This window comes from Hemiscyllium ocellatum, chromosome 43, assembly GCF_020745735.1.
Source record: "Hemiscyllium ocellatum isolate sHemOce1 chromosome 43, sHemOce1.pat.X.cur, whole genome shotgun sequence".
NCBI lineage: Eukaryota > Metazoa > Chordata > Chondrichthyes > Orectolobiformes > Hemiscylliidae > Hemiscyllium > Hemiscyllium ocellatum.
Window position 1 is genome coordinate 29,360,397 of NC_083443.1, and position 23,586 is coordinate 29,383,982.

General features: G+C 39.9%; 1 protein-coding gene across 10 annotated transcripts in view; it reads left to right on the forward strand.

Moving 5' to 3' along the window:
• The window catches only part of micu1 (mitochondrial calcium uptake 1), a 109,614-nt gene that overhangs the window by 68,174 nt on the left and 17,854 nt on the right, over positions 1–23,586 (forward strand). For all 10 annotated transcript variants that reach the window (XM_060854247.1, XM_060854253.1, XM_060854255.1 and 7 more), the window contains 3 exons: positions 10,708–10,822; positions 17,635–17,717; positions 21,886–22,083. In XM_060854247.1, coding sequence (XP_060710230.1) covers positions 10,708–10,822; positions 17,635–17,717; positions 21,886–22,083 — 396 coding nt within the window. The remainder of the gene's footprint in view (positions 1–10,707; positions 10,823–17,634; positions 17,718–21,885; positions 22,084–23,586) is intronic.

The window sequence follows — 23,586 nt, forward strand, 5'->3', positions numbered from 1 at the left end:
TATATCTTATCTATCTTTGGGGATCAGTGAATATATATATATATTTTTTATATATATATATTATATATATACATACATACACACAAACTTTCCTTTGGTTTTGAATGCATTAATAGAAGTAAATTAGGGTTCATTGGACATGAACAGTGAAAGGTTTATGCATTCTGTGCTTGAGCAAACTCAAGTAGTACAAATCTGCTGTGGTAATAGATCTTGCCCCAGAGGGGCAGAAATGGCTTTTCTTCCAAATCTTTATTTCCTTCTCATAATCGATGTTATATGACAGATCCATGATTTAACAGACAAGCTGCACAAGGATGTCAGTGAGGTCTTTTGAAATAAAGGTTAAACTATAAATTCCCTGCCAGCATCCTTTGAATCAGTGAAAGGTTGCTATAAAATCATGCACTGCGGGTATAAAACTCGAGTACTTTTTCAGGAGACCTCAAGATTTAATTAATGCTGTTCTGATCCTCTATTATTTGCAATGTTACAATTACCAGCAGTAAATAAACCTTTAGTAACTGAAGGAAACTTTTATGTATGTGGCATCTGCAATTTAGCAATAGAAAACTGTGAAAGATAAGAGTTCATAAAATAGGATAAAGATGCCCTGGATAACTGCAAGGGTGGCAATTTAAAATTTGAAAGTTCTATGAAGGAATCAGCAGGAGTGGCAAGACAGGATATTTTTAATCAAGTGGGAACAATTAATAGCACAGGATGGAAAGTTGTGCAGTAATTTCACTTTGTTCTTTTTCATACAATAATGAGCACTGTTGAGTTTCTGTTTGAGTAATGTCAACTATGTATATGTTTTATATCTGTGTTAAAGGTGCCCATGGTTAGCTCTAAGTTGCACACTTACCTATATGCACAGTTTGAATGAATCAAAACCATTTCAACCTGCAGCCCATTGGAGACGAACCCCTGCTTGTCATTTTCAAGCCGTCAGACCCACAACCGTAACACTTCAATGTGTCCACAATTCATGACCCAGTTTTAAACTCGAATGTGATGCAAACACCTTCTTTGGCTGCAGTGCCAAGAAAGTTAATCACCATAAAATGTCACTCCATTACATCCCTTATGAGCATTTGTAAGTGAACACTTACAACACTACAAACAAAAGCAGGAATTGCTGGAAAAGCTCTGCAGCATTTGTGAAGTACTGAGGAAGGGTCACTAGACCCGAAAAGTTCACTGTGATTTATTTTCACAGGTACTGCCAGACCTGCTGAGCTTTTCCAGCATTTTTGCTTTTTGTTTCTAATTTACAGCATCCACAGTTTTTCAAATTCAACGTAACATTGAAATTCAAAGATATGTTGAATTATTAACTTATGACCTGGTGTTTTGTATGCCTACCATGAATTCAAGGTTTGAATAGTAAGTTTACTAGGCTGGAGTTCACCGAACTGGTACTTTAAGTTTTCTTACAAAATGCTTGAGAGCTGCAATTATTTTTGAACTTTTGTTTAGGAAATTGGAAGACGTTTTTGTGGTTTTGGAAATCCGAGCATTCGAGGCATTGATAATGAGTTCAGGAAAAGGAATAAATTTTAATGATTTACTCGGTTAAATTATCATTAGAAAATATAGGTGAACAGCTCGGTATAACTCTGTATGTGGTATAAGGGTGCTTTGTGAGGGAGGTGATGCTGTAATGATAATGTCACTAGGCTAACTATCCAGAGACCCAGGCAATTTTAGATTTAGATTTAGATTTCCTACATTGTGGAAACAGGCCCTTCGGCCCAACAAGTCCACACCGACCCTCTGAAGAGTAACCCACCCATTTCTCTGACTAATGCACCTAACACTCTGAGCAATTTAGCATGGCCAATTCACCTGATCTGCACATCTTTGGACTGTGGGAGGAAACTGGAGCATCCGGAGGAAACCCAAGCAGACACTGGGAGAATGTGCAAACTCCACACAGATAGTCACCCAAGGCTGGAATTGAATCAGTGTCCCTAGCACTGTGAGGCAGCAGTGCTAACCACTGAGTCACCGTGCTGCCCCATTGTTCTGAAGATATAGGTTTTAATCCCAACATGGCAGATGTTGAAATTTGATTTCAATCAAAAAAAAAATCTGGAATCAAAATCTAGCTTAATGGCAACCATGTCATCACTGCTGATTATTGTAAAATCCCATCTGGTAAGGTAAAAGAAATCTGTCAACCTTTCTAGTCGGGCCAACAGTTTGCTCCAACCATGGGTCTGGAGTTGTGGTTGGCTCTGAACTATCCTCTGAGCATTTATGGACAGGCAACAAATGCTGGCCCATCGAATGACTCTCTCATACCATGAATGAATTCTAAAACATTAGCATCATTTGCTGCAAAGATACCAAATCATCTTACAGCATTTTGTTTATTCTACAGTATCGCGTTTGGTTTGTGCAAAATAGCTTTGAGAAAATTCAGTGAAAATCAATTAATTCTCCATATTTGCACGTTGCTTGCCAATTATATCCACCTCTGAAATTGATAACACAAGAGCCTTTTTAATGACGAGATTTATAATCCTGAAATGCGATGCAAGTTTTCTAGCCTAAAAAGGGGACAATTTATGCTTTCCTATGGGCCATAAATTGTTATAGAAGATTGCTTTTCCATTCTGTACCTTTAAGCGCCATTTTTTCCCTCTTTCCTTCTTAACTAATTTAACTGTTATTCATCCTATTTCCTTCTCCATTGGTCTGCTATTTCATTTTCAGTCCTTAGATTTTGTTTGTTCATGAGAATGCTCATTTTATATAACTAAGAAATTGTACACCTAAGTTCCTGATACGGCAGTAACTATCCGTTTGTACTCCAAGCAATTTGCAGTAAAAAGACTAAGAGAAAAGTGCCTTTAATGAACAGCAGATCCAATAGATTCTGAAGCGATATTTCTTGTCATGAAGTCAGAATGGTTTCTGATAGTTCATCTACACGTACCACTTAACTTTGTCATTCCACCTGATTCCTGCTAATCTAGCACAATGATATTATCCATCTGCGATTGCTATCTATCAACACTGCAAACATTTTACCATCTGCATGAGTAGGAACATTTTCTGCTACACCACCGTTTTCTTCTTTCTTTCTCCTTTACCTCTTTTTCCTCCCTCTCCTCCTTCCATTCTGTTTTATCTCCTTCGGATCAATTTCCTTCGCCTCATCCATCCACAATAAGTTTCATTCCAGATGACTGCCGATGTTACTTACAACCAGCTGGACTTGAAAACGCTGAGTGACTGAGATATATTTTCTCAGTGCTTGCCATTTCTTTGCAATTTCATGACCGAGAGCAGAGTTGATTACTGTGAATGCATACCCTGTCAATCTACGTGCTTCAGCATCTTGTGTTCCAGTACTAACAGTCTAAATTTCTCTTTGTTGGGCTAAGTCTTCTCGACTGTGGTAGGATTATAGCATCAGAGTTGCTGTGACAACATAGACATCTGCATGTTCAAGTCTGGAACTATGGACAGTAATAGTAGAGTCTGTTCTTTCTATCACATACCTGATTAGGAATCTTTACCACTGTCACCACCTGTAAGTGGTGTGTGTTGGAAGGATTTGCAAATTAATATCAATATGCACCTTAATTCGAGACTAAGTCTCTAACCTGGGCTTTCTGGTTCAGAGGCATGGATGCTATTCACTGTGCAACAGAACCACCCAGCTTTATTGTATATTGGTGGAAAATAGAAATTGTTTTCACAGCTTGAAACATATTAAGTCTCTTTGTTCATAAACTACTTTTGAGTATTTGAAGCAGAAAATTAGTCAACAGTTCTGGAAGCATCTGTGGAGAAAGAAAAATCAAGTTAACCATTTGATTAGATTAGACTTACAGTGTGGAAACAGGCCCTTCGGCCCAACAAGTCCACACCGACCCGCCGAAGCGCAACCCACCCATACCCCTACATATACCCCTTACCTAACACTATGGGCAATTTAGCTTGGCCAATTCACCTGACCCGCACATCTTTGGACTGTGGGAGGAAACCGGAGCACCCGGAGGAAACCCACGCAGACACGGGGAGAACGTGCAAACTCCACACAGTCAGTCGCCTGAGTCGGGAATTGAACCCGGGTCTACAGGCGCTGTGAGGAAGCAGTGCTAACCACTGTGCCACCGTGCCGCCCACTGAGGGTTCAGTAACATTTCAGCAGAACCACCGGTTATCCATTATTGATTTCTTAGTCTCAGGAATTGGGTTATTTTACATGATCCATTTAGGAAATGGATAGAATAGCATTGTTTTCTTCGAAGAGATTGAATGGATTTACTTTTCTTTTTAGGAGAGCTGTATCACTTTGCTTGTTTTTTTGAAAGTATCTCTTGTTGCATAGTTAAATGGTAAATGAAATGTTGGTTCATGAGGTTGTCTATTTCCAGTCAACGATCGGATTCAGTGTAAGGTGTGAAGCTCTTGCTGTAACATGACACCATCAACTGCTTATTGTTTGCACTGAAATCGAAAATTGCTGGAGATCACAGCGTGTCAGGTAGTATCCATAGAGAGAGAGCAAGTTAGCATTTCAAGTCAGCATCTACAGTAATTTGGTTCCTGCTTATTGTTTGTCATTAGGTTTGTTTATGGCTTGATATCAGGGGAGGATGATATCCAATTAGTATATGTTAAAATGGTAGGCAGTTGCATATGAAAGCGTAGTCTACTATCACAGAAAAATACCTTTGTTTATTTTATTCCTGAGTATTATTGCTGTAGGGTTAGTGTGATTTCATCTGAAAGTAGATAATGTTGTTCATAGTTTGGAGTTTCCTCCTCATATTACTGTATTTCCGAAGATGGTTTTATTTATTTGATTTATGTATTTTACTTATTTGAGAACACATTGGTACTGATGACATAGATCGGGAAATGGAGGAGGACCTGAAAATATAATATAGGGAGTTAGGTTGGAAGCTAGAATGCAAAACAGTAATCTCAGGAGTGCTACCAGTGCCACGGGCTAGTGAGGTTTGGAATACAGTGAGTGCAGATGAACGCTTGGTTGCAGGGCTGGTGTAAGAGGAAGGGCTTCAGATATGTGGATCATTGGGATACCTGTACAGGAAGGACGGGTTGCACCTGAACTGGAGGGGCACCAATATCCTGAGCAGGAAATTTGCTAGAGCTCTTCTGGAGGATTTAAAGTAGATTGGCAGGGGGTGGGAACCTGAAGTATAGATCAGATGCTGGAGTAGGTAATGAACAACCAGATATAGTGTGCAGAGAGTCTGAAAGGATGGATAGGTACTCAATAGGACAAAAGTGCAGTCAGTGTGATGGGTTAAAGTGTGTCTATTTTAATGCATGAAGTGTCCAGCATAAGGGTGATAAACTAGGAGCATGGATCAGTACTTGGAACTATAATGTTGTAGCCATTACAGAGACTTGGATATCACAGGGAGAGGGATAGTTGTGAAATGTTACAGGGTTTAGATGTTTTAAAAGGAGTGGGGAGTGGGGCAAGGTGTGGAGGTAAAGAGGAGGAGAAGTGGTATTGCTAATAAGGGATAATATCACAGCTGCAGAAAGAGAGATTGTCAAGAAGAGTTTGTCTACAGCGTCCGTATGGTTGGAAGTCAGTAACAGAAAAGGAGCTGTCACTTTATTGGGAGTTTGCTACAGACCTCCCAGATGTAGCAGAGATACAGAGGAGCAGATTGGATGGCAGATATTGGAAAGGTGCAGAAGTAATAGGGTCGTTGTCATGGGTGAATTTAACTTCCTTAATATTGATTGGAACCTCCTCAGTTCAAATAGTTTGGGTAGAGCAGTTTTTGTCAGGTGTACCAAGAAGGGTTCCTGACTCAATATATAGGCCAACTAGAGAGGAGGCCATATGGGATTTGGTGCTTGGCAGGAGAACATTTTGGTGACAGTGATCACAACTCCCTAACGTTTACTATACTCATGGAGAGGGATAGGAGCAGACGGTATGGGAAAGTATTTAATTGAGAGAGGGGGAATTACAATGCTGTTTGGCAGGAACTGGGGCACCTAACTTGGGAACAGATGTTCTCAGGGAAATGCATGACAGAAATGTGGAGGTTGTTCAGGAAGCTCTTGTTGATGGTGCTAGATGGGTTTGTCCCACTGAGGCTAGGAAGGGATGGGAGATTGAAGGAACATTGGGTGACAAGGGATGTGGAACATCTAGTCAAGAGGAAGAAGGAAGCTTACTTAAGGCCGAGGAAGCAAGGAACAGACATGGCTTTAGAGGATTCCAACTTAGCCAGGAAGGAACTGAAGAATGGTCTTAGAGCTAGAAGGAGACATAAAAAAAACTTTAGCTTTAAGGAAAACCCTAGGGTGTTCTATACTTATGTGGGAAGAAGAGGATGGCCAGAGTGAAGGTAGGGCTGATCAGGGACAGTGGAAGGAACTTGAGCCTGGAGTCAGAGGAAGTAGGGGCGGTCCTTAATGAATGCTTTGCTTCAGTATTCACTACTCAGAGGCAACTTGACGTTTCTGAGGACACCATGAAACAGACTGATATGCTAGAGCAGGCTGATGCTAGAAAGGAGGGTGTTTTGAAAGTTTTGAAAAGTATAAGGATAGATAAATCCCCTGGGTCAGAAATTTACTACAGGAAGCGAGGAAAGAGATTACTGCACCGTTGGCAATCTTTGCGTCCTCACTATCCACTCGAGTAGTGCCAGATGATTGGAAGGTGGCAAATGTTATTCCCTTGTTCAAGAAAGGGAATAGGAATAATCCTGGGAATTACAAACCAGTCAGTTTTTCATCAGTGGTAAGCAAAGTATTGGAGAGGATTCCGAAAGACAGAATTTATAATTGCTTGGAAAATCATAGTTTGATTAGAAATAGTCAGCATGGCTTTGTGAGGGGTAGGTCATGCCTCACAAACCTTATTGAATTCTTTGAGGATGTGACAAAACACATTGATGAAGGAAGAGCAATGGATGTGGTGTACGTGGATTTTAGGAAGATTCCCCATGGTTGGTTCATTCAGAAAGTAAGGAGGCATGGGATACAGGGAAATCTGACTGTCTGGATACAGAATTGGCTAGCCCATAGACAGAGGGTGGTGGTAGATACAACGCATTTGGTCTGGAGCTCAGTGGCCAGTGGTAGTCTGCAGGGATCTGTTCTGGGACCTCTGATCTTTGTGATTTTTATAAATGACGTGGATGAGGAAGTGGAAATGTGGATTAGTAAGTTTGCCTATGACTCGACAGTTGGTCGAGTTGTGGATAACGTAGAGGGCTGTTGTAGGTTGCAATGGGAGACTGACAGGATGCAGAAGTGGCCTGATAAGTGGCAGATGGAGTTCAACCTGGAAAGATTCACTTTGGAAGATCGAACTTGAATGCAGAATACAGAATTAAAGGTACGATTCTTGGAAGTTTGGAGGAACAGAGGCATCTTTGGGGTCTTTGTCCATAGATCCTTCAAAGTTGCCACCTAAGTTGGTGGAGTTGTTAAGGTGTATGGTGTGTTTGGTTTTCATTAGCAGGTCGACTGAGTTCAAGAGCCGCAAGGTTGTGCTGCAGTTCTATACAGCCTTTGTTAAACCACACTTGGAATATTATGTTCCGTTCATTAAAGGAAAGTTGCAGAAGCTTGAGGGAGGGTGTAGAGGAGAGTGGATGCAGCCTGGACTGGAGTGGATGCCTTATGAAGAAAGGTTGAGGGGGGCTAGGGCTCTGCTCATTGGAGGGAAGAAGGCTGAGAAGTAACTTGATAGAGGTGTACAAGATGATGAGTGGCATAGATGGAGTGGATAGCTAGAGACTTTTTCCCATTCTAGAAATGTCAATCACAAGTGAGTATAATTTTAAGGTAATTAGAGAAAGGTTTAGGGGAAATGGCAGAGTTAGGTTCTTTACACAAAGAGTGATGGGTGCATGGAATGCACTGCCAGCAATGGTGGTAGAATCAGATACATTAATGATATTTAAGCGACTCTTGGATGAGCATATGGAAGATGGTACAATGAAAGTATGTAGGTAAGTCTGATCTTAGAGTAGGATCAAAGGCCTAAGGGCCTGTACTATATTCATATGTCCTATGATTCTGATGGATATAATTTTTACTGCATAATAGGGTGGTGTTTCAAGATACTGAGCCATGTCAAGAAATTATTAAAAGGACTTGAGAGCAACTTGTCACTATAGCTACTTTGTAGTCTATGTATTTTAAAATATTGCTTTAAGTTGGTAATATAGTTTAGTTTTTTTTGCTAATGTGTGTTCTGTTTAAGTTTGAATACACTGGATTACACTTGGACAAATCTGATGGTATTTGTTCAGCATTTGTTTTAATCTGACAAAAGTTTGAACACTTGATTTCAAAGAATATCTGCTAAACTTCAATTATATCTTTGAAAAGACAGAAAGTAAAAGATGCAGGTTGGCAAGTTTAAAGAAATGTGGGTTCACTTACCGAAGCTGTGATCAAGCTTTTTAACACAAAAGGTCATCAGAAAGGCTAATGGAATGTTTGTTTTTAAAGAAGGTTGCAATATGAAGAGGATGCTCTTTTGCTACAGTTGTATGGAGCCTTTATCAGTGGACAACTGCATTCATTGTTGAGCACTGAATCTCAGGACGAATATATTTATCTTGCAGAAGGTGAAGCGCAAAGTCATCAGAATTATATCCAAGTCAAAAGGATCAGATTATGAGGCAAGTTGTGAGAGAAATACAAACAGTTTACAAAGAGATATTGATAAGTAAGGGGCAAGAAATTGGCAACTGGAGTACGTTGTGGCAAAATGTGAACCTGTTCACTTTGGAAGGGAGGACAAAAGATCAGTATTATTTAAATTGAAAAAAATTGCAGAAAGCTGCAATACAAAGGGACTTGGTGGACTTGTGCATGAAGCACAGAAAGCTAACACATAGGAACAGCAGATAATCAGAGATAGTAATGGAGTATTGACCCTTATTTCAAGGGTTTTGGAGTACAAGAGTAGAGAAATCTTGCTGCAACTGTACAAGGTGCTGGTGAGAACACATCTGAAGTACTATGAACAGTTTTGGTCCCATCATTTAAGGAAAGATATTGGTTCATTGGAGAGGGCTTATGCCCTATTCCTAAGATACTGCCTAACCTGCTGTGCTTTAACCAGCAACACATTTTCAGCTGTGATCTCCAGCATCTGCAGACCTCATTTTTTACTCATTGGAGACAGTTCAGAAAATGTTCCCTAGGATGATCCCTGGTATAGAGGGACTGTCTTATGAGCAAACACTTAAAGTTTGGGATTCTACTCTGGAGCTTAGAAAGATAGGAGGTCATCTCATTGAAACATACAAGATTCATAGAGGGCTTGACAGTGTAAATGTTGAGAGGATGTTTCCTCTCAAGGGAGAGTCTCAGAATAAAAAGGGCCAGTTGGAGACTGAGATGAGGAGGAATCTCTTCTCGGAGAGTTGAGAATTTTTGGAACTCCTTTCCACAGAGGGCCATAGGTGAAGAGTTGTGTATATTTAAAGCTGAGATAGATTCTTGATCAGTAAAGGAATTAAGATTATAGGGATATGTAGGAAGTTGGGTGAAAGTGGGTCAGCAATGACTTATTGAATGGTGGAGCAGGTGAGAGAGGTAGAAATGCCTCATATTCCTGTTTCCTATGATCATCTTATCATCTGATTTGGGACAAGCTACATCAACCTGGCTTGTATTCCCTTGAGTTTGGGACGTCAAGGGATAATTTATTTGAGAAGTTTAAAATTATTTCAATAGGCTAGATTAAGAAACCGTTTAAGCAAAATACTGTGGATGATAGAAATCTTAAAAGAAAAAGCTGGCAAATTGGGACTAGGTCAGATTAGCATGTCTGGTTGGCGCAGATGAGTTGGACCGAAGGGTCTGTTTCCATGCTATGTGACTCTAAAGTAAGTCCTGGAGAAACTTAGGAGGCCTGGCAGCATCTGTGGAGGGACAAACAGGGTTCATGTTTCAAGTCCAGTATGATGGCTCTTCAGAACTATAAACTGTTTTGTCTGAGGGGGTGATCCGGCACAATTGAAGAAGCATAATCTCAAAATTTTAGCATCAGGCCATTTTGGAAGCAAAATCAGAAAGTACCTTTTTCCTATGCACAGTTGAAATTAGGTCTTTCTACCTAGTTTGAACAATGGATCAGTTGAAATTGGAGTTTTTTCGTTGAACATATCAAGGAATCTCTAACAAAGGTGATTACATAGACTTTTGATGCAGAATTAGCCATAATCTGATAGAATGGCTCAAATCTCAAGGAGTTGAATGACCTGCTCCCTTTACAATAAATGCAGTGTTTTAATTCTCAATTTACAATGGAATTGCCCCTTTCTTCCTCCCTCACTCAGTGTTGAGATTCTTTGATAGGCAGCTGTAACTGATGTCACCAAAGCAGTGATCATTGGACTCTGGAGTGATATTTTGCAGCATATGGTATGTGAATCTGTCTGCATCAGTCTTTCCTGTTTTAGACATTGCAGTATTTATTGTGTGTCAAATAGAGTGGCTGTTGCATGTATGTTCCCTCAACCCAATCCTTCAGCCTCAGCTTGTGCATTATTGTATATTGAAACATGGTCAATTTTGCAAACTACTCAATTGCCATTTCTTCTTATCTTTGCTTATGCTCTGCATCTCCTGCAGTTTGATACCAGGCCTGTATTTGACATCCCAACAATTTTTCAGTTCATGTCACCATTCTGACTATTGTTCTATTTTACTTTGTAGAAGCTTGCCCATGGACGGGAGAAGTTTGCTGATGAGGACAGCATATTTTACACACTGGGCGAGTGCGGGCTGATTTCCTTCTCCGATTACATTTTTCTCACCACTGTTCTGTCCAGTGAGTATTTATTGATGAATCGTGACACACAACTCTCTCAGGAAGAATCTATAAACTAAAGAAATGGATCAATAAAATGTATTTCACATGCAAAGAATCAAGACCGAACATAACTCTTAAGGCTGTCTTTCTCTTAATGAAATATTCAATTAACCTGATTAGTTTTTTTCTAAGATTTCCATACACAAGCTGAAATACTTCGTTTAACTCTTGAATTATCGGTCTGTAATGTTCAATTTTACTTCTGTTTATTTGGGAATGTAAAAGAAGAGGAGCTGTGGATGAAAATTGGCATTGGCATTGCAAGTCATAGCCATCACATACTGTGTAAAGGACCACAATATCTTCCAGAGTGAATCTTGTGGAGGCATAATGTGGAATCAAAAACATTAATTCTAATACTGACTAATGTTAGGTTAAGACACAATTGTAAAGCAAGGCAAATTCAGAACAGATGTCACAAAGCGATGATGATGTTGTCTCTAAGGTAGTCAAAGTGAAAATTATAGAATTTTTCAAGGCATAGGTAGGTACTATTTTGCAAGTATTTATGCTGCTATGGAAGGATGAGCTGACTGGCTCCCCATCACTCTATCTTTACATCTTCACTTTAACAGTTATCATCAAGGCATGGTAATGTCCATTAGAACATGTCATAACTCAGCTCCAGAGATTCTATTTTTTCAATTTTTTTTTTCTGTTAGATACATATGCTTTACTTACATTCTTTCCCTCACTGATCTGCAAACTGTGTTACTGCAGGATGGTCTGAATCATTCCCTGCAATGGTTAGCTGCTTTTGAACTAGTTCAGATACATGAAGCTGAGTTTGGGGTTGGATGTTAAGGGTGCGTCATTTTTTAATGATTATGCTACAATATTAAATGTAACCTGGAGTATTGAGTACAGAAACGGTGCTTAATTTTATGTAATGTTGTGTTTAGAGTCTGTTCCTAATTTACACAATATTACCAAACACACAGCTTATTGATTCAGCATATATACTCAGCACACTATTTCCAGCTAGTTTCACAGCAAGTTGTTAAATTACTAAATTAGAAATTAATAGTTAGAAGTGGAATACTGAGTTCCTGAACTGTAAAAGAAAATCTTATTTTCCATTAACTGATTACTAGAACTTTGGTAATTATTTATTGAAACTAATTTATAGGCTGATTCATCATATAGTATTTATGGCACTGAGTACAAGAAAAAAATTAATAAGCCATGTCATATTCCAAATATATTACTGGTATTACCATAATATTTTGTTATCTTTACCCCTTTTTAAAGAAAGCCTAATTAGGTCTCCACTTAAAAATTTATTTTGGTTGTCACATCTTTTCAAATATTGGCTCATTACCAATATGAGCTGAAAATGTGTTGCTGGAAAAGCGCAGCAGGTCAGGCTTATGCCCGAAACGTCGAATTTCCTGTTCCTTGGATGCTGCCTGACCTGCTGCGCTTTTCCAGCAACACATTTTCAGCTCTGATCTCCAGCATCTGCAGACCTCATTTTCTCCTCATTACCAATATGACGAGGGTTATGCAACCTCTTCCTAGGTTCTGCAATTAATGGAAGTGATTTGTGTGGTCATACACAAACAAATGTTAATTCTCTCCCTGAAGATTCTCTGTTTTAACTTCCTTATCAGTAAGGTTCCTCAAACTGTCAATAGCTTTTAATTTGGCCTTTTGGATTGTCATGTCAAGTATTACTAGTGCTGAAAATATGGACATTTTAAACTGTCTGCACTGCAGCAGTATCTATATACAGTCAATGAGCATGCTCAAGATAGAGATTGACAGATTTCTAGAAAGTAATGACATCAAGGCTTGTGGGAAAGCATGGAAAAATGGCATTGAGATAGATTCTTGGCCATGATCTAGATTGTGGAAGCGTGCTTGAGAAGCTGAATGGTTTGCCCCAGTTGGTATGTTTGTATATTTCTGTACTTATGGCAGCATACAAATTGACTCTGCCAACTGGTCCATGCTCTCTGGACTTGGGTGAATCAGGTATGTACCACAGAAAGGAGCGTGTGAAATCCTGCTTGCCTAGATTTTCCCAGTGCCTTGTTTTCAACACCTTCTAAGCCAAATTGATGTCCATGCTTCAGTTTCCTTGCCAGCGTAAATTGCTGTAATTTGAGGAACTGTGGGTCATCAGTCCTGTGAGGATGTCTCTCAGTCTAACTCTGCCAGTTCTATTCCAACAGCTGGAAGGATTCCATCTGCTTGGGTTGGCATTTGAAATTTGTACAAATCTATTCTTGCACTGCAGAGTGGTGAGTGTATGATTGGATACAAACACATCGACTCATAGAAGCTTAGTCCTAATTTCACTTTCTCAGTGATTTGTGGTCAAGCTTCCATGTTACATTGAAAATGCACTTCTAAACTGTGCAACACAAGATTTTTCATTTCATCGGGGGAATATTGGTTTGCACCCACAATCACTTGTAAAATGAGTTCCCAATCTTAGCTGTGTTCTGGGCTGTGAGGTACTCAGTATCTTCAAGCAAAGAGGGAGGAGAAAGTGCCAGGAGCTTCACACCAGCCATTTCCCAGGCATGAGCTTTTTAATTCATTCATGGGATGTGGGCATTGCTGGCAGGGTCAGCGTTTATTGCCCTTGAGAAGGTCGTGGTGAGCTGATTGGTTCGTAGAAATCAATGACATATTACTTCACTGTACTCTGCTGGTGGATATGTGCATAGAGGCCAAGAAAAATGCACCTTACTCTCAGAAGAACAAAATATTCCATGTTGTATGGAATTTTGTTTACATGCAATTAAGTAGCATTGTCAACTTTACAAGATTGAATTCAAATGCATTCAGCTCTGCTGAAAGCAATTGTTGATACTTTATGAGCTGTATATTCATAATAAAAATGAACAGTACAATTGGTGGGTTAATGGGAGATTCAATGAGTCTGAATCACTCACATATTAGCCACACATTAGGTAATCAAACCAGTTGGAGCATAGCACTGAAAAGAACAGTTATCACTATGGAGGCATTTTTGCCATTTCCATCCTGCATAATCTGTGTCACTTTACTTATTCTTTCATGGCTAAAGTTGAACTGCTGTGCTCTTTCAGCACCACTGATCCAGAATCTGGTTTCCAGCATCTGCAGTCATTGTTTTTACCTTGTTTTATCCATCCCTATTTGCCCTTTAGAAGGTAGCGGTGAGCCGCCTTCTTGAACCCATGGTGGTGTTAGGAGAAGAACTGAACTTCTGCCCTGTGACAAATAATCTTCCTTCGAGATGTAAGATGGTGCAAGTGCTTTAACTCTTCATTATATAAAGTAACTTGTGTTCTGTATTCCATCAGGAACTGAAACTGCGTGCATGTGTACATAGGACTCCTTTTGAGCCCATTCCACCATTCAATAAAATTGCAACTGATCTGTTTACTCCACATTCCCACCTACCCTGACGTCTTTGCCTATCAAGAATCTATCCACCTCTCCCTTAAAGATATTCAAAGACTCTCTTTCCACCAGAAGAGGGTGGAAGAAAGTGTATAACCCGGGTGGGAGTGATCATCTTCGCAGTTGCTCAAGATTGAGATAATCTGCTCTCTTTTTAGTCGTCTTGTCAAAATGGAAAATGACACATTATACTGCATTTGCTAGATTTCTGCCCTCACTTAATCTATCTGTATTCTTTTGAAGTGCCTTTATTCCTCTTCATAACTTCATGCCTATCTTTGCCTCATCAGCAAATTCAGCAATAATATCTTTAGTTATTTTTTCAATTATGTAAAGAGTTCAGACTCAAGCACTGATCCTTATAGCACTCCACTCATTAAATATTGTCAGCCAGAAAATGACTGATTTATGGGTAAGATCTGGAATCCATTGTGAAAGATGAGATTTCTGAATACAGTACTTGGAAGTGTATGGTAAATCGGACAAAGACACCATGGTTTCATCAAGGGAAAGTCATGCCTGACAAATCTGTTAGAATTCTTTGAGGAAGTAATGAGCAGATTAGACCAAGGAGAGCCAAGGGATGTTATCTCCCTGGACTTCAAGAAGGTCTTTGACCATGTGCTGCACAGGAGGCTACTGAGTAAGATAAGGTGTCAGAGGCAAGTTGCATGGATAGAAGTTTGGCTGTCTGGCAGGAAACAGTGGGGATAAAAGGGTCCTTCTCAGGATGACATCTGGTGACAAGTGGTGTTCCACAAGACACAATGTTGAGACTACAACTTTTCACTTTGTGCATTTAACGATCTAGTTGAAGAAACTGAGGGCATTCTGGCTAAGTTTGCAGACGGTACAAAGATGGGTAGAGGGATAGGTAGTATTGAGGAGGCAGGGAGGGCTGCAGAAGGATTTGGGCAGGTTAGGAGAATGGGCAAAGAAGTGGCAGATAATTATACTGTGGGAAAGTGTGAGGTCATGCAATTTTAGTAGGAAGAATAGAGGCATGGACTATTTTCTAAATGGGGAGAAAATTCTAAAATCTGAAGTGCAAAGAGACTTGGGAGTTCTAATCCAGTATTCTGTCAAAATAAACTTGCGGTTTGAGACAGTAGTTAGGAAGACAAATGCAATGTTGGCACTTATTTTGGGAGGACTTGGATATAAAATCTGGGATGTAATTCTGAGGCTCTAAAAAGGCTCTGGTCAGACTATATTTGGAGCATTATGCACAATTTTGGGCCCCACATCTCAAGGAGGATGTACTGGCCCTGAAATGAGTTCAGAGGAGGTTCACGAAAATGATCCTGGAAATTAAAAGTTTCCCATATGAGGAATATTTGAGGACTCTGGGTCTATACTCGATGGAATTTAGAAGGATGAGGGGGGATCTAATTGAGTCATTGAAACCAGAATATTGCATGGCCTGGACAGAGTGGATGCTGGGAAGATGTTTCCATTGATAGGAGAGTCTAGGACCCAAGGGCACAGCCTTAGACCTTTTAGAACTCGGATAAGAAACCTCTTCAGCCAGAGATTGGAGAATCTGTGGAATTCATTGCCACAGAAGGCTGTGGAGGCCAGGTCATTGAGTATATTTAAGACTGAGGTAGATAGATTCCTGAGAATCCAGGGTTACTGGGAGAAAGCGGGAGAATGGAGTTGAGAAATTTACCAGCCATGATTGAATGGTGGAGCAGACTCAATGGGCTGAATGGCCAAATTTCTGCTCCTATGTCTTATGGTCTTATGCTTACTCTCTGTTTCCTGTTAGCTAGCTAATTTTCTATTCATTCAGTACGTCACACTCTATATCATAAGGTTTTTGCTTTCCACAGTAAATGTTATCAAATACTTTCTGGAAATTTTAATACAGTGCATCCAATTGTTCCATTGTATTTCCAGCACATTACTTCTTTTGAAAAAAGAAATTTTAAATCTATTTCTCGAATCAACTTGTTTAGAAATGTTATTACACACCTTTGGAGCAAATGTAACTTGAACCCAGGCCCCCTGATCCAGGGGTAGGGACACTACAACTGTGAGACAAGAGGGCCCCATGTTGCTACTTTAAGTGGGTTAAACAGATTCCCTTTCACAAAACCATCTGCCTGATTACTGTATCTTGATTTTTTTTTTTTTCCGAAGTACTTTGCTATTGGGTCTTGGCTTCCCTATAGCTGATATTAAACCAACTGCCTAGAAAGAAGTCTTCCCAGAATCTAGGAAATTGAGAAAATTATTACCAACAGGTCAACCAAGACATCAGCTACATCTTTTAAGGTCCCAGGGACTTGTCCACTCATAGCTCCAACAGTTTGCTCAGTACCACTTCCCGAATAATTTTCTTGAGTTCCACCCCACCCCACCTCCTTCCATTTACTGCTCCCTCTGGGACATTGCTTGTATACTAGTACATGTTTTCTAAGCAAGCTGTTCAAGAATGTTCTACACGTCCCTGGAGCAGATGGGACTTGGGGAGTCGGGGCACTACCACTGCACCACATGAACCCCTCCTTATAAATTCTTGCATTTAATTGTGCAGCAACATAATAGAAACATTGATTTTTGGCCAATTAATAACTTTGTTTGGAGTAATCTTGGCAAAACTGTGTGTCTGTTCAATTATTCCAGAAAGTATTCTAGAATCCTCTTCTGGTATGTAGTCAGTAGCAAACTTTGGATACAAGTGCAGTTCTTTGTTGGCTTAATGTATGACAGCCGAAAGACGGTGCTTCAAGCAATTATTACTGTTGGAACTGAGTCTGAAGATTTATTAGTGGTATTCCAATTTGCTGAGAGTGTGCTACATTGTGGGAAGTACTGTCCTTCAGTTATGGTGTTTTAATTGCTGTCCATCTATCAGTTCAGGTGGATGTTTGTGATGATACAGCACTTTCTGTTTTATAGCCAGTTTCGCCAAAATCCGATTGCTTGTTTGTGGATTATCTGATGAAATAATGTATTTGCTTACATAACACCCCACAAAGCTTAAATTATTCAATGTATGTTAAAGAGCATTGGAATGTTTCTGCGATCAACTAAATTGCCAAGTCTTTGCTTTCACTGTTGGAATGATATTTCTGAAAATATAATTGTGATTTAAATTAAGCACTCAGAGATAAATAGCCTTTGCCATTTGGGAGAAATGAAGATTTTCTTAATGTTCATGAGTTTAAAAACATTTTTATGATCAGTGGGAGCTATAAAAATACATTATGTTTTGTTTTTTTATTTCATAAATGTACATTGTTTTTCAGTTGGTATAGAAGCTATAAACAATTTATACTGTAGTTTACCCAAAACTGCAATGTTGAAATGTTCTGTGCTTTTGCATGGGGGATTATGGAAGTAATAATTTCTTTCCTAATTAGCTCCACACAGGAATTTTGAAATTGCCTTTAAAATGTTTGACCTGAATGGTGATGGTGAGGTTGATCTGGAGGAGTTTGAACAGGTAATGATTAATGAAGTATGCATACATTGAATGACTTTGCCAGCTGCAATGATAGAATTAGAGGTAGAAGTGCTGTAGGAGTTAACATGGTAACTTGAGACAAAAATGGTGGAAATCTGGAAGAAACAGCATGCATGGCTATCTGTCTGGATTTCCATCTGACTAACATCAGAATACGTGAGAAAAGCCCTGTGGAAATTCTATCCCTTTAGATTTACTGCATGATCAATGTAATTGTTTAATTAGACACCAGATGTGGACTCTGAAGCAATGTGGTAATATCAGCTAAGATTACATTTTATTGCAAAAAGAAATTAGAAATATAGAGTAATGAGAAAAACAATGCAGAGTCCAGAGTGTGGTGCGAGAAAAGCACAGCAGGTCAGGCAGCATCCGAAGAGCAGGGGACTCAATGTTTCAGGCATAGGCCCTTCATCAGGATGCCCAAAATGCGATTCTACTGCGCCTCAGATGCTGCCTGACTTACTGTGCTTTTCCAGCACCACACTTTGGACTCTGATCTCCAGCATCTGCAGTCCTCACTTTCTCCTAAAAACAACAATGCAATCTATTTGGTCATGAGGGAAGTAGTAACTTTGAATACCTCAGTCCCTAAACTATATGGCTTGAGTTTTACACCATGTGACTTCACCCTTGATGTCACTGTCCTCTGCATAAAATATTGAATGTGTTTTTGGTGTACTTGCCCCCTCAGCTTCAGGTGTGTCCTCTGTATTGAATTTGTGACAATCTTATTATTCTGTCATCTGCAGGTCAGTAGGATAGTATTTTTGTCTCTGAATTAAAACTTAGTCGGTTCAAGTGTCACTCCGAAAAAACTGACCACAAGTCTTGAAAACAATGCAGTACTGAGAGAGTGCTGCACATTTTGAGACTGCTGTCTTTCAGTTAAGACATTAAAGTAAGACTTCATTTGCACTCTGGGATAGATGCCAACCATCCCATATTTCAAGGAACATGGAGCTATTCCCAATATTCTAGATAATATTTATCCTTCATTCAACAACAATGATCACCTAATCATTATCACAGTGCTTTCCTTTTAAAGAGCTTGCTGTGTACAAATTGGCTGCAGTGTTTTCCATCTTGCAACGGTAACAAACATCAAAAGCAACCTCACACCTCAAGATACATGGAAATATGCATCTTTTCTCTGGTAGAGTCCGAGAATCATAGAGATGTGCAGCATAGAAACAGACCCTTTGGTCAAACCTGTCCATGCCGACCAGATATCCCAACCCAATCTAGTCCCACCTGCCAGCATCCAGCTCATGTCCGTCCAAACCCTTCCTATTCATCTACCCATCCAAATGCCTCTTAAATGTTGCAATTGTACCAGCCTCCACCACATCCTCTGGCAGCTCATTTCATACACGTACCACCCTCTGTGTGAAAATGTTGCCTCTTAGGTCTCTTTTATATCTTTCCCCTCTCACCCTAAACCTATGCCCTCTAGTTCTGGACTCCCTGGCCTCCAGGGAAAAGACTTTGTCTATTTACCCTATCCATGCCTCTCATAATTTTGTAAACCTCTATAATTTCACCCCTCAGCCTCCAACACACCAGGGAAAACAGCCCCAGCCTGTTCAGCCTCTCCTGACAGCTCAAATCTGCCAACCCTGGCAACATCCTTGTAAGTCTTTTCTGAACCCTTTCAAGTTTCACAACATCTTTCCGATAGGAAGGAGACCAGAATTGATGCAAAATTCCAAAAGTGGGCTAATTAATGTCCTGATCTCCCAACCCCTGTACTCAATACTCTGACCAATAAAGGAAAGCATACCAAACGCCGCCTTCACTATCTTATCTACCTGCGACTCCACTTTCAAGGAGCTATGAACCTGCACTCCAAGGTCTGTTTGTTCAGAAACACTCCCTATGACCTTACCATTAAGTGTATTAAGTCCTGCTAAGATTTGCTTTCCCAAAATGCAGCATCATGCATTTATCTGAATTAAACTCCATCTGCCGTTTCTCAGCCCATTGGCCCATCCAATCAAGATCCTGTTGTAATCTGAGGCAACCTTCTTCTCCGTCCACTACACCTCCAATTTTGGTGTCATCTGCAAAATTAGTAACTGTACCTCTTATGCTCGCATTCAAATCATTCATGTAAATGACAAACAGTAGGGGACCCAGCACTGATCCTTGTGGCACTCCACTGGTCACAGGCTTCCATTCTGAAAAACAGCCCTCCACCACCACCCTGTCTTCTACCTTTTGAGCCAGTTCTGTATCCAAATGGCTAGTTCTCCCTGTATTCCATGAGATCTAACCTTGCTAACCAGTCTCCCATGGGGAACCTTGTTGAACGCTTTACTGAAGTCCCTATAGATCACATCTACCGCTCTGCCCTCATCGTTCCTCTTTGCTGCTACTTCAAAAAACTCAATCATGTTTGTGAGACATGATTTCCCACGCACAAAGCCACATTGACTATCCCTAATCAGTCCTTGCCTTTCCAAATACATGTACATCCTGTCCCCCAGGATTCCTTCCAACAACCTGCCCACCACCGACATCAGGCTCACTGGTCTATTGTTCCCTGACTTGTCTTTGCCACCCTCCTTAAACAGCAGCACCACGTTAGCCAACCTCCAATCTTCTGGCACCTCACCTGTGACTATCAATGATGCAAATATCTCAGCAAGAGGCCCCAGCAATCACTTCTCTAGCTTCCCACAGAGTTCTCAGGTACACCTGATCAGTTCCTGGGGATTTATCCACCTTTTTGCATTTCCACACATCCAGCACTTCCTCCTTGGAATATAGAATTTTTGCAAGGTATCACTATCTATTTCCCCACAGTCTATAACTTCCATATCCTTTTCCACAGTAAATACTGATGCAAAATACTCGTTTAGTATCTCCCCCATTTTCTACGACTCCACACAAAGGCCGCCTTGCTGGTCTTTGAGGCGCCCTATTCTGTCTCTAGTTATCCTTTTGTCCTTAATGTATTTGTATAAACCCTTTGGATTCTCCTTAATTCTATTTGCCAAAGCTATCTCATGTCTCCTTTTTGCCTTCCTGATTTCTCTATTAAATATTCTCCTACTGCCTTTATACTCTTCTAAGGATTCACTCGATCTATCCTGTGTATATCTTACATATGCTTCCTTCTTTTTCTTAACCAAACCCTCCATTTCTTTAGTCATCCAGCATTCCCTATACCTACCAGCCTTCCCTCTCACCCTGACAGGAATATACTTTATCTGGATTCTTGTCGTCGCGTTTCTGAAGGTTTGCCATTTTCCATCCGTCCCTTTATCTGATCAAGGTTTAGTTTGTTTCCTGAATGAACTTGAATATTTGAATTGTATCTTTAACCCTAGTCTTCTCCAGAATAAGAATTCCAAATTCTTCAACCTTCCTTCATAATACATGTCTAATGTTCAATGTATTAGCATTAGTCTCTGTCCGTCTCGTTTTATTCGATTTTTGTCTTGCACTCATCAGGGCAAGTTTCAAGAATACCAATGAAAGGAGAAAACCAATATTTCCATCTCATGAGAGAAGAGTGCTGATTGGTTGAGAAGTTAACTGAAATATAGGCCTTACCTTGGAGAATTAATGCTGATCAACTATTAACGCTCAAGTTTGGTACTATAAAAAAATCTATTTGAATACTAGTCATATGTGCCAATGTGGCCATCTTAAAGTGATTGAAGCAGAATGAAAAATGCTGAAGTCAAATCCAAAAAAGCTGGGCAAATTCAACAGGTTTTTCATCATCTGTGGAGAAAGATACAGAGTTAACATTCTGCGGTGAATTCAATATGTTACTATTATATATCAGATTTGAAATGGGAACTCTGTTTCTCTCTCCACATGTGCTGCCAGACCTGCTGAGTTTCTTCAACATCTTCTGTTTTTTTTTTAGATTTCCAGCATCTGCGTATTTTCATTTTTATATGGCTAAAATCAAGATCATTTTTATTTTTTAAATAATTAAATGCTGTAATATCCTATTCTGGAAGACTGAGATGAAACAGATTAATGAGCCTCCTTCACTGAAATGCTCTTGTGTAGCATTGACTATTGTGTTTTGCGTATGGCCAATAAGTCATGGTCAGAACGCACGCTTTGTCTTTTCACTACATGAGAAATCTTTAAAACTTCACTTATTTCTGCTGTCACTTTGCAGGTTCAAAGTATTATTCGATCACAGACTAGTATAGGCATGCGTCATCGAGATCGCTCAACAACAGGGAATACGCTGAAATCGGGAGTTAGCTCAGCACTCACCACTTACTTCTTCGGTGCAGATTTAAAGGGAAAACTAACTATTAAACATTTCTTGGAGTTCCAGCGTAAACTGCAACAGGATGTTCTCAGATTGGAGGTAAGAGGAGTTCAGAATATTGCTTATTGGCACTCCCTGTATGCTCACTTTGCATGTAATTTGAGCTTTTGTTATTGATGCAGTCTTGGACAATCCTCTTAGCTTCTCAAGAAGGCTTTACAAGGTTAATAAGACACTTTTTTTGCATTGGCTTTGAACTGAGAGAGGAAACTGGAGCACCCAGAAGGAACCCAAACAGACACGGAGAATGTGCAAACACCACACAGTTGCCCGAGACAGGAATCGAACCCAGTTCCTTAGCATTGTGAGGTAGCAGTACTAACCACTGAGCCACTGTGCCGCCACTGTAGTTAATCAGAGATCGTAAAATTGCATTTACGTGCTTATCTCTGATTAACTAATTCCATTGATGGGAAAGTAGTAAAAAAATTCAATTTTTTTTAATGTAATTTCCACAGAATTAAGGAAAAAATACTTCAGTTTTTTTTCTGGTCAAACTACTTCTAAGGGCAGCACCGTGATCCAGTGGTTAGCATTGCTGCCTCACCGTGCCAGGGACCCAATTTCGATTCCAGCCTTGGATGACTGTATGGAGCTTGCACATTCTCCCTGTGTCTGTGTGGGTTTCCTCCCACAGTCCAGAGATGTGCAGGTTAGGTGAATTGGCCATGCTGAATTGCCCATAGTTTTCAGGGATGTGTAGGTTAGGTGCATTAGGCAGGGGAAATGTAAAGTAGTAGGGGTGTGGCTCTGGGTGACTTGCTGTTTAGAGGGTCAGTATGGACCTGTTGGGCCAAATGGCCTGTTTCCACACTAGGGATTCTACGATTTCTCAGGGGTAATAATCCTGGTATCAACAGTTTGTGCTTCGTATTACTATCTAAAGTTCCTTATCCTTGGAGCACTTCAGTTGTGTGTGTGTGGTTTTAAGTAGAAGACATCTTTCTTAAGAGATTTCCCTGTTTTGTGACAGTTTTGTGATGATAAGCATTTGAAGTACTTCAGTAGCAGCTTTAAACCAAAGGTGACTCCTTCTGCCCCTGGCATTCCTGTTGTACTCTTGCCATCTGGTTTATACAGTTGCTTTGGTTCTAAATTCATTTCAAAGAAGATCACTTGTTTCATAACTTAAGCTTATCCTTGTGTGATATGCTGATGAGTGAAGTTGAAATTCTGAGAAAAACGGACAATCTGTCTTAGTGTAAGCTGTCATTTTGTGCTGCCTGGCTTCATTTTTACAATAAAACTAGAAGTGAGGAATGTGGAAAATATATCAATATTCTCATGTGTTTATGCTTAAACATAATGAATCTGTTTTTCATCATATGTTGCTGTCAGAATGTTCAGTTTAATGCTTGAGCTTATATTTAATTGATCTTATATTTTCAGGCAAATTGATTAACTAATTATCCTTATGTCAATCAGCACAGCTTTTACTGGGATGCTTCAATTGGGCCAATATGAAATGAAAGAATTTCTTTTTAATGTATTATCTTGCAGGAGGCTTTTGAATTTTGTGCTTTTGTCCTGTTCAGTCCGAGT